Source organism: Pieris brassicae, chromosome 4 (assembly GCF_905147105.1).
Source record: "Pieris brassicae chromosome 4, ilPieBrab1.1, whole genome shotgun sequence".
NCBI classification, from domain to species: Eukaryota; Metazoa; Arthropoda; class Insecta; order Lepidoptera; family Pieridae; genus Pieris; species Pieris brassicae.
The window spans coordinates 18,692,421-18,704,411 of record NC_059668.1 but is presented as its reverse complement, the minus strand read 5'-3'; the positions used below and the strand labels follow the sequence as shown (position 1 = coordinate 18,704,411).

At 34.6% G+C, this 11,991-nt stretch overlaps 1 protein-coding gene across 3 annotated transcripts; it reads left to right on the top strand.

Moving 5' to 3' along the window:
* The first annotated feature begins 1,241 nt into the window (after positions 1-1,241).
* LOC123708057 (tetratricopeptide repeat protein 14 homolog) lies at positions 1,242-11,425 on the top strand. Of its 3 annotated transcripts, none has more exons than XM_045658533.1 (19): positions 1,242-1,453; positions 1,567-1,878; positions 2,129-2,205; positions 2,467-2,589; positions 2,793-3,013; positions 4,105-4,245; positions 4,390-5,066; positions 5,222-5,448; positions 5,691-5,860; positions 6,072-6,218; positions 6,331-6,402; positions 6,601-6,786; positions 7,165-7,252; positions 7,448-7,615; positions 8,094-8,317; positions 9,335-9,517; positions 9,823-10,059; positions 10,332-10,457; positions 10,778-11,425. In XM_045658533.1, exons 2-19 carry the CDS (start codon positions 1,575-1,577, stop codon positions 10,917-10,919), a joined length of 3,513 nt encoding a protein of 1,170 aa, XP_045514489.1. In that variant the 5' UTR covers positions 1,242-1,453; positions 1,567-1,574; the 3' UTR covers positions 10,920-11,425. The 3 variants fall into 3 exon arrangements, with proteins under 3 accessions (XP_045514489.1, XP_045514490.1, XP_045514487.1); XM_045658534.1 differs by having other exon boundaries at positions 1,243-1,453; positions 9,380-9,517; positions 10,751-11,425; XM_045658531.1 differs by having other exon boundaries at positions 1,243-1,453; positions 10,751-11,425.
* The last annotated feature ends 566 nt before the right edge of the window (positions 11,426-11,991 follow it).

The following is an 11,991-nucleotide window of genomic DNA, read 5'->3' as shown; positions in this document are numbered from 1 at the left end:
GGGATTTTCGCTGCCGGAGTTGCGTCTATGTATTAAAAAAAAAAATTAAAATTTTGTGTAATGTATTGAAATCCGTAAACAAACCGTACATTTTTTTGCGATTTTATGACCCGTTCATTTTCTAATTTTCTATTGGTTAGTAGTCACAGATTCTGCTTAAAACATCGATTTTATTTGGATTTTTTGGAAATTTGGCTATATTTTACAATCGAGGTAATTGTTTTAAAGTACTATTAATTACTATTTACTACATGTTAACTGTGAGTAGTGTTGGCCTAGTGGCTTCAGCGTGCGATTCTCATCCCTGAAGTCGTAGGTTCGATCCCCGGCTGTGCACCAATGGATTTTCTTTCTATGTACGCATAGAAAGTAACATTAGCTCGAACGGTGAAGGAAAACACCGTTTCCGTGAGGAAACCGGCTTGCCTTAGACCCAAAAAGTCGACGGTGTGTGTTAGGCACAGAAGGCTGATCACCTACTTGCCTATTCAATTCACAAACGATCATGAAACAGACACGGAAATCTGAGGCCCAGACTTAAAAAGTTGTAGCGCCATCGATTTATTTATTTACATGTTAACTGTTACATTATTATTTAATTACATGTTAACTATATTTAGGTTAAGTTAGGTCCGTATTTATGACAACATCGATTCAGTCAAACTCAACTGATGTGTTACTAGTTTGTTTTACCCCTAGAGTGGAGGGAGAGCAGCCCCCACCCGCTGCAACTTCCTCAGCTTCGGTTTTTTGGTTGCATTTGGCGACCAGCCGTAGCCGCTTCGGCTTGCATGATGTCTGTGCTTTGGTACGAGGATGCAGCCCGCATTTCTCGTAGCGCCGGAGCTGTCCAAAAACCATATTATTATCACATATAAAATATAAATAAAACTATAATAACTTGACTTTTGTTTACGTTGTTTACTAGCATTGTACAACACAGAGATAGATGACGCCTTATTTCCTTTCTTAAAATTATGAATGTTATATTTTTTTGCGTATGGTTCTTTAGTCACTAATTAATAATAGGAAATTATTTATACAAATCTAGTTAATATTATTATTATTTTAGTCAATAAATTAACTCATACGACGGAACAAGACTAAGTTTATATTAGTGAGCAATTAGCGTAACTGCTATGGCACAAACATAGTTTATTTAGCTTTCTGTGTAGTCTGTGCTTACAGTTGTTAAACTATGTTAATAAATAGTTTGCGCTGTTCTGTGGGTCGGCGGTCCGTGTGGTGAACCCTGACGACTAAGTACTTGAGACTTGTGTGGATTTTACTGCGCCATTTTGTTTGTTGCAGCGAACTGTCGTGCTAAAGAATTAACCGATTGGGCATCGTTTAAGTAATTTTATTGAGAATTAGAGTTGTGTTAATTTGGTGTCATGTTAGTGGACTGAGAATTGTTGTGTAAACATTTAATTGTCATTTTGACCAACGCGAGGTAAGTTTTCATCTCTGCCTCAGCACTCGTGTTTTTCATCAAAGATGGCGGAATAAAGAATATAATACTCTAACCTTACATTAACATTTATTATTCGCCATTTTATCTTCTAGGCTCGACAATGGAGCCCTCGTTGGTTGCGTCATTAGTGGCGCAATCGATTAATTACCATGGTCAGCAGTTACAAAAGTCGTGGGAAAATGAAAGAGGAGAAGATGATCTTACCAAGGTCGGTGTTGGAGCTCTGGACTTTGCTGTCTACCAGTCCCGGCACAAGCACCTTACTTTTCAAGACAGGGCCAAAAGGTTGAAGCTCCATCAATTCATTGCCAAAGAAGCAAATTCGTTGTTCGACTCATCTTTACTAGACGAAAGCCCGTCATCATCGAGTTTAGTAGGAGTAGAAGCTACCGCACCTGAAGACAGTGAGTCAACATTAATGCTCTATATTATTTTAGTATTTTTGATACTGTACCTTTATAACCAAATGCAACTGACTGTATTACTACAACTAAAAAAAAACATAAGTTCCCAGATTTACTATTAAAAGGCCACATGTATTACTGTGATCAGTCCAGATTTTAAAAACTAAGTAAGCTCTGTAGTTAAATCCAAGTCCTTAGTCAATAATCAAATTTTGCTTATCCGTTTTTGTATCCTGTTATATTGTTTCAGACCTTTATGCTTTGATGCCTCCATTTGAAACTTTCCTTAATGTTGATAAGTCTGCAAGGCTACGTCATTTTTTTGATGTGAGTATGGTTTTTAGTGTATACTTAATTCTACAATATCCAGTTTCTATAAATACTGGCATTATCCAATACTACTCTATTATTCATTTAGTTTTTTTACACATAAGGCAGAGTAAAAGCCGAAAACAATTGATACTTTTTTATAAACCAAAATGTAGAATTAAATTTTTAAATGAAGGTTTTACTAACAAATATACAGTTATGATTTTGCATTTATATTATACAAAACCAGAAATTGCTTATGAAATCTTTGCTTAATAGAATGTGAAAACTGGAGAGTTGATTATTGGAGCTGTCATCAACAGAACAGCATCTGGAATGATGTTGAAAGTCCTTTGTACTGCAGGGCCTACCTCGAGATATGTCGCTGATATTAATGTAAAGGTAACTAAAAATATATTCCTTATTATATATAATATTAATTTCTTTCTGTCATGTATATTTATGTGGTGTTAGTTTAAAGGCGTGGTACAAATGAATAATTTTAATGACCATTAAAACTATTGTTTAAAAAAAATTATAACATTCTGAAAGCAAAATTTAAATCTTAAATCAGCAGCGACTAACTCAATTAAATATTTTAACAGGCATTTCTACCAGTGTCCAATATCATACCAGCTGTCGACAAGAAAAATGTCTCAAGAAACTACTTAATGAATGACACAGTTTGCTGTGAAGTGATTGAAGTAATCCCAGACACGGACAAAATGGTGTGCGGCATGAAGGGAGTCACTAGAGGCCCTGATGATCCACCGCCTAAGCCCCCTTTAGGCCTCCTGAGCACGGATGACTTCCCTCTTATTTACAAGTATGTATTAGTTATTATGCAGTTGCTAACTGTCAGATTCACACTTGCAGGTTTATGGATCACAGCTTTCTATGTATTACTTCTTAAATATGAAGACAATGAAAACAAATATAGAATGTGAATGTATAACCATAAATATATCTAGCATATACCAGATGGATCAGCAGATTTGATTGACGAAGTTAGATATGATGTAAACACCGGTGATTTTATTTTTCTGAAGTTGATACTTTAAAGAAAAGGTTGCTTACAAGTTATGTGTGATATGTATGTCACGAATATAAACACTTTTCAGTTTTAAAACACATTACACCAATAATGAAATTGCACCTGTATGTAAAAGTTAAATAATTAAAGGATCACTTGACACTCCATGAAGTATTTTCAAGTTATTTTAGTTGAGGATTATTTTTTAATTTAAAAGTAAAAATAACACAGTATCAAGGTTAGTACAAAAGTGTAGGGTTATCTGTTGTCTGAGAAAGGAGACCATTTCATTCTGTATTAAAGTTAATGTTTAACATTCCAGCATTATATCAAACAATTGATTGGACTTTATTGTAATCAGCATTTTTTGGATGTTGGCGTTATTTAATTATTATCCAGTAAGGAATAATAACCAAGCATACAGTTTTAGCCAGAGCAGAATTTTTGGATATGGAAAAAAAATTATCAGCAGTCATCATCTACAATATGCTGTAACCAGGAATTGCAAATACCCTTGTCAAAAGATTCTATTATTTTAGGATGTTTTTTTCTAGGTTTACGAGTTCCAAATGTCTAAATCTCCATTGTACTGTGACTAGCTGATAATCTGGTAATATTAATGTCACATAGTTGAGGCAGCATCACATATCCTATGATGTTTATTTATGTGTGAAAGCAATAAATACAAGTTAAATAACATTTTTTGAACAGCTTCATGGAACAGGTGAGGATAAGTATGTGAGACATGGCAGTTAGGTTACTGTTGAAATTACATTATGATTAAATTCAACCAATGCTACGTCAATATAATGGCACTGTCAGATACAAAAAATGGCATTTGTTTTGGGTTGGCTTTTGGCTAACACTGAGTTGTCTTTGTGCAGGAAAACCATGGAAATGAAGGGAGAAAGCTATGAAGCCATTTTAGAGAAGAGTCCAGGCTTCAATAACCCAAACTGCGTACAATATCTGTCAGAGCTTCTGGGAATGTCAAATATGCACTGCACCAACTTCATGGCTTTAAGGTATTTTTTTTAATTTCTTAAGAGATGCTAAAAGAAAGACTACTATACGGAAATCATTCAAAATTGGTTGATAAAAATAATTATATCATAAATTTAGAAACAATTTGTAGTATCCTGTAATTAATCAAAATATTCTTTCTACAGAGGGGGATTCCCTACAACCGAATATGCAGATGAATTACGACAGGCACAAGCAAGCAAATGGGCTTTCCGGTCAGTAGCTGAAGGAATAGAACATTTCAAAGCTGGCAGGCATTCAGAAGCTTTCCAATGCCTTAACAAAGCCCTGAGCATCGACCCTAGGAATGTTGAAGGATTAGTTGCACGTGGAGCCTTGTATGCCAATAGTGGAACATTCAAAAAAGCTATAGAGGACTTTGAAACATCATTGAAGCTAAATCCAAACCATGCCAATGCACGAAAGTATTTAGGAGAGACTTTAGTGGCATTAGGGAGAAGTTACGAAGATGAAAATAAAATTGCAGAAGCCCAGAAGGCCTACGAGGACTGTTTGGCGATCATTCCTTTTCATGAGGAGGCACAGAACTCCCTTGACTTCTTGAAGAGTAAGACATCGTCAGCCAAACCACTGATAGAGCCTACAGAATTGCTTCTCCCTGGATTGACTGGTGCTAAGTCATTTGAAATGAAGGAGACATTGAAGCAGTTGTTGAATCTAACTGAGAAGAAAGATAAGAAAAAGAAGAAGAAACGTGGGAAGGGAAAGAAGAAACGATCAAGCAGTTCGTCGTCATCATCCAGTGACTCCAGCAGCTCGAGTGATTCCTCTGAATCATCATCATCGTCGTCCGACTCTAGTGGTATTATGAAATTCATTATTATAGAGAATCTTCAAAATTAGTAACAGTTAACAATATGTTACTCTTATGAGTTTAAGTTTTAACTTTCAATTGATCAAAATTTCATTAAATGCATTTCATCTTTAAATTAACGAGTTATTATATTTCTAACAAAGATTCAGAAGGGCCAAAGAAGAAGAAGCGTCGTTCCCAATCCAACAACAAGCGGCAGAGGTCTCTATCTCCTCTCAGCAAGAGAATGGCGATGTTGGGAGATGGAGACACGGCGAGAACTCACAACTCTCAGTTCAACCATCCCTACGGGTACCAGCCGCCGCCGCCGCCAACCGCTGAAGAACAGCCCCAGATGAGGTCGCAGGCCGATATCGACTATGAGCTTAAGGTACACTCAATTTAGACTAAAAATTCAACAGTACAAATTTAATTCATTAGTATTTCAACTAGTATAAGTACGCCAAAATATTTTTTATTGTATATTAACGAGCTTAAAAATTAGTTTTATTTCTTACAAAACGAATATAGAATTGTGATCAAATTCATATAAGGATATTCCTTCACTATTCATAAACATAATTTTATTAACCCATATTTTTATCGGTAATTTATTCAAATCTTTGAAAATAGGTACGCAAGTTCCTTGAGATGACCAAAGAAGACTCGGACTATGAAGATAAAGTTCGCAACTTTTTGGAAGAGACTGCTCAATACAAACGGAATCGTAAAATGCAAGAGCTTGGACAACAGCCGCAGCCCACAGCTGACCATGACAAGAAGAAGAAGAAAAAGAAAGACAAGTACGTAATTTTAGTGTAATTTATCATATTAACAATTATAATCCATGATTGACTAACTTCTTGATTGAAAAACAAACAAAATGCGTAATGAATTGAAAAAATATGTCCTGTAATTGATTAAGAGTCTTCAAACAAAATATCGACATATCACAGTTGATAAATAATACAATTAACTAAATATTATTGTTACAACCTAAACATATTTTTATAGAAAGAAGAAGAAAGAGTCGAAGCGCAAACGTAAAGAACAAGAAAGAGAGGAGAAGAGAAAGTCCAAGCTGGCGCGAACAGCGAGTTCGGATTACAATATGCGGGAATTGGAGAATATTGGTGATAAGAAACTTAGGGATGCTATCAGGTTCGTTTACTGCTACATTATTTTAAGAAAAAATTCTCAATTATTCTAAGCTTTTTATAAGAATGTTCCTTGTCATTTAATGTTTCAATGCTAATGTGTATATTTTTTTCAGGAAAGAACTAAAGGGAAAATCTAAACGGGATTTGAGCTCGGAGGGCGAATTCGATAGAAAACATGAGAAGAGGTAAGTTAAAAAAAAATATTTTTTTTTTAAATATAATAATTCGCTACATGGTGTTAAACAGTCCTGTCTTGTGTAATGATGTTGTATCTTAAAGAGATGTTCAATTATATATGTATAGAAATTATTGTGTTTTCAGGTCGTAAAATGTTATATTTTCGTACTTTCAAATTTCAACTTAGCAATGATGATATTTTTTAGCCGAATGCTAGACGACATGCATGGCCTGGAGGAACTGGAGTCAAAGTTGAATGCTTACCACTCCATGGTGGAGAAGGAAGTCCTTGGGAAACGCGACCGTTCCTCTCTTAGTCCTATTGACCAGGCCCCACCACCACCACTGGAGAAGCCAAAGTGGAAGATGACTATGGGTGCTGTGAAGGAGCCGTGAGTTTTTATTTCCTGTTTCATTAATGAAAAAGTATTCAAAACACTTTTTCTGTTGGCCTTTTTATATCTTTGAAAATGCAGTTTTACCATAAAACATTTAGTTATTAATATTAAATTTGATTAAATTATCAAGGTACATATTTTATTATCAAATAAATGTGGTGAAGAATAATCATGGTGTAACATGACAATGATTCAAACAAAGTTATAAGATACATTTAAAGATTTTGTATCATTTACTGCAAAATTATGAAACAGCAACAACTATTCCTTGCAGCCTCAAGGGTTACTTCGAGGTTCCAAGATGTGTTACACAAACATCTCTACCCTGTAATGTACAATCTTTTTAAAAATACATTATAAATGTTTTTCCAGAACTAAAAAGAAGGAAACGCCGACACAAAAGGGCTACAAAGAGCGCTACGCCTTTGAAGATAGCTCGGATGAATCACAAGATCATAGGGTGAGTTGAGCATTAGACTAATTATAAAACACAGATTGAAATTAGCACCTTGTACGTATTATTAATTCATTCTATATGAATAAAAATTAAGAATAATAGTACGTTAGAGGAATGTCAAAATTGAGATGTGACATTTAAAATTCTTTCATTGTTATTGACATTGAATTAATATGATAATTGGTTTAAACAACCCAGGGCTCCCCCAACGACAAAAACGTGTCAGTCCGGCGTGCGATGGCTATGAAGGAGCCTCCGCCTCTGCCCACTGCACCTCCGCCGAAGAGCCGAGAGCCTGATCCACCAGGCGTTGACCCTCCGCACTCCCATCACTCGCATCATCAGCATCATCAACAACACGCGCCGGTGATTATTTATACATTTCTCACTTTATGTAATTTATTTAATAGATAAATCGATGTTGCTGTCTCTCTTTAACCAAACACTGAAAAAAAATGTTCAAATTAGCAGCGCTAAATGAAGCGAATCCGGTGGCTCATATAATCTTTGTCTATTTGGTTGGAGTCACAAAATCATTGAACTTTAGTTGACTTTGAGAAATTAATTGTTTCTGGAATTCTTATAAATGTGTATTGATATTGTTAGTCAATTGGAATGGCAAAAATTGATACTAAAACATCTGTTTAATCTCAAATATTTTAATGTAATGTTTCCGATTAAGATAAATACGAGAACATTACATGTGATACGAATTATATATTATTTTTAGAGTATGATTATAGCAATTTTTTGTTTATTTCCACTTACCTTTTAAAATTCAGCTAACAGGCAAGTCATTAAAAAAGAGTATTGCTTAATTTATAATCAAACAAAAACATTTCAGCCGGTGCGCAAAGGCAACATAGTACTCGACAAGTTCGGGTCATTCCGTTTGGCTCAAGAGGGTGAAACGCCAGTGTCAGTTGGGGAGCAGCGACCCGAACAATTCGTGACTCGGATCAAGCCACCATCGCCCACATCGAGGCGCCCTAGATCTCCGCCATCGCCTAGACGCCGAAGTGGTTCCAACTCCTCTGATGATAGGCACTCGAAGAGATCTCGAAGCAGGTTTGTTATCTACATAATTTACACAGGCACAGGCTGGTCTTGTGATAGTTCTCATTTAGAGGAATCAAGGGTTAATTCATGTATTGCATTGCGACTACAACAAAAAATTATTAATCGATTTAAGGTATTTATAACATCTAATTATTTTAACACATAGTTGGTAACTAATTGAAGATATATATCACAACTAGCTGACCCCACAAACGTCGTTTTTCCATGTATATTATTTATAGGAAACATATTTTTACTTCAATAAAAATATATTTTTTTATAGTACATGGTGTACTATAAAAAAAAATGGGGTTACAATTAAGGGTGGTATTTTAGAATACTGTATCATAAAAAATAAAAACAAAAAAAAATGTCTTAAAAATAAAATAAAAATTTGGGGTGGACACCCCTCATCACTTAGGGTTTGAAAGATAGATAGTAGCCGATTCTCAGATTTACTAAATTTGCATTTAATAAATCATAAGCTTCGGTCGAGCTGTTTCGTAAGCGTATGGGAACTAACATTGTGACTCGAGAATTTTATATATATAGAGATTTATTTATTATAAATTTGCATTTTTTTTATTCATATTAAATTATTAACTTTTCCGTCGTATATTATAATTACGAATAAGGAAACATTTTTTTTGTGTGATACTGGTATAAATAAATGAATATAAAGATAAAATATAAAGATTAAACATAGCAAATAAAAATTACAATTGTTGTAAATAAATGTTTAAACCGCTTTAACGTGCATTTCTATAGACAAAGGCTATTATTCGAAATCAATGTGGGTTATCAGCGTAATAACTTCAAACCTTCAATTTTCAATTGTGTAGAATACAAAATATTTAAAGTATCTAAAAAATATGGATAAATATTACTAAAATGTTTGAGAACGAAACCCAATTTTGGTACTCCCTGGGTTTTGGCTCTATAAGCCTTAGATCACATAATCATGTATCAATTACATAAAAATTGCATTTCGAAATCCCCTGTTTCCTAAAATCCGGTCATCCACAGATCCCGACCACGCAAGTACAGATCAAGATCCGGTTCTCGCTCCAGGTCTGGATCCAGCCAGAGTGGGTCCATGGCGTCCCGTCGCCGACGTTCGGGTTCTCCGCGATCCCGCTCCCGTTCTGATGCCAGCCGTAGTTATTACTCACGGAGTCGGTCTCGCTCGCGCTCTGCATCGAGAGACAGGTACAACTATATGCTCATATATGCTAAAAAAATCTTCTTTTAACCATAAGATTTTGCTATAGACGTCGTATATATATATATATAATAGTCCAAATATATATTTTTAAAAGTACCTTATTCAAAAAAAAAAAATTATACTTCTCAGCTTTTGATGGTGGACTTATACGAACTTGATAAATGATCGCCAAATACTGCAAAAAAGCAAGCTTCCATTTTTTGCTTACGCATATTTGCTCCCATAGTTTTTCCAAAATCTGAAAATATAATGGGATATAAGTATCACCAATAATAATAATTTGAAATAGATTCCCTCGCCGATTTAACCGTCGCGGCAACTGGCGTGGCCGTGGTGGCTACGAGCGTGGGACGTACTATCGCCCTCGTTTCAACGCGTACAATGGTGGTGGAAGGGGCAGAGGCCGAGGAGACTTCAGGAGAGATGATGGACGCCGATTTAACCCCGAATGGAGAGATAACCGATCGAGAGGTGGAAGGCCTTTTAGACCCAGGAGAGGGGGAGGTGGACGTGGCCGACCTTTCAGGTATGTCCAATAACTGGCAACTTTATTTGCTAATTATAAAAACATTGTCTAAATAATGTTTTATATACTAAATGTTTAGTATAAAAATATTCTTATATATTTGTAAATTTAATCAATAATTTCTTTGGTAATCAGTTTCTAATATATCATATGTCTAAAGGAGAATATTACATTTAAACAAGTAAACACTTGAAGTGAGCCAACTGTTTGGTATTAATTAATTTAAAACAAAAAGTTATATGTGGATAGTATATAAATTGTTTTTACTTCAGGGGCGGATTCCGTGATTTCCGCGATAATAGACGCGGGGGTGGACGTTACTCGCGTTCTCGCAGCCCTGACCGTACCCGTCGTTCTCGCTCTTACAGTCCCGAGAGGAGGGACAAGGACAGAGATAGGTTAGTATCAATTATTTTTAATATAATTTTGTGTGAATAATTGAATAGTAAATTATTCTTCAGGTTATAATTAGCACAACTTATAATTAAATGGCAGTATTTGATTAGCCTATAAAACTAAGTTTTTAGAATCAAGCTCATCAGGTACTAAAACTAGGTCGTCAAACAAAACGATCCAATTTATTAGAGGAAAAAATTAAATAAATATGTATTATTAATTACATATATAATCACGTCAATTTCTCAATACTAAAATGAGTAAAAAAATGTATTTTATTAAATAATTTTTAAAGCTACTCTCGTTATTCGGAACGCGGCAGTCACCGTAGTGAAGGTGAATACGAAGAAGAGAGATACGTCGATAGGAAGGAGTATGACGGCAAGTGGGCAGATGGTAATGAACCTGACAGGAACCACACTGAGGAACAACCCGAACCACCCCCACCAAAGGAAGATATCTAGACTACGGAGTTATGTATAAACCACTAAAGTAGATTTGTCATTATGTACCACCAATCAGAATGTGTTATGCACTTAGATATCTGTATTCTTATAATATGATTGCAATCATTTCATCAAATTAGCATATTAGTAGAAATTTATTTCATACTTATTAAATAAGTAATGTAAATGTAAGCCCTAAAATAGCAAAATTGTTAATGAAATAAGTTATACCCCAATAACTAGTACATATATAGAGGACATTATAACAGATACAATAAAAATCGTACATTTGATTTGCCTTCAAAGTCAAAATATGAAATCAATTTAATGTAAGGGCTTGACATGACATTGAAATTAATTTTAAGTTTAGAATTGCAATGCACATCATATTTGTAAAAATATAACAAATGCTAATTAATTTGTCTTGGTTTCCATTTTCTCCATGTCGTAAGTAATTTTAATTGTTCATTCCAAGAAATTTTGGTATGTAGTCAACACAATGTGATTTCAAAATAAAAATAAAATACTATTCACATCTTTTATTTTTTTAAATTGTTGTTTTTAATTATGTTAAGATTTTTTTATACTATGTATATTATTAGTGTATGCAAGGTAACCTAAACATAGGCGTATGCCCTCAGCTCTGTCGTAATTTTGGTGTTCATGATGACCACATACGCGACTTTTTTAAAAATCTTGTTCAGGGTAAGTCGAAATTCTCCCACGAGCCACGCTGATACGTAATCTTGAAAAATTATATACCTTATTAAAAGAATTCTGGATATTGGTGAAAACCGCTATATTTCCTTGCAGTAATTTTTAAAGCTAACAGGCAGATATAATACAAAAGTTAGACATGATGTCGCTGAAGAACATCTTTGTAGGATCGTCTTGTATTATCAAGCCCTAATTTTTTTTCTCTAGAGGATGAATCATATATGGTTCAGGAAGCGTTCGTATGACACGTAAATAACGTGGCATTCCATGCTAAACGATATTTTCAAAATGTGTTCAGTTGATATAGAGATTGCCCTTCTACAACCTCTAAACTTTACTACTATATTGTATACTGTGTTTCAAAAAGTACAAT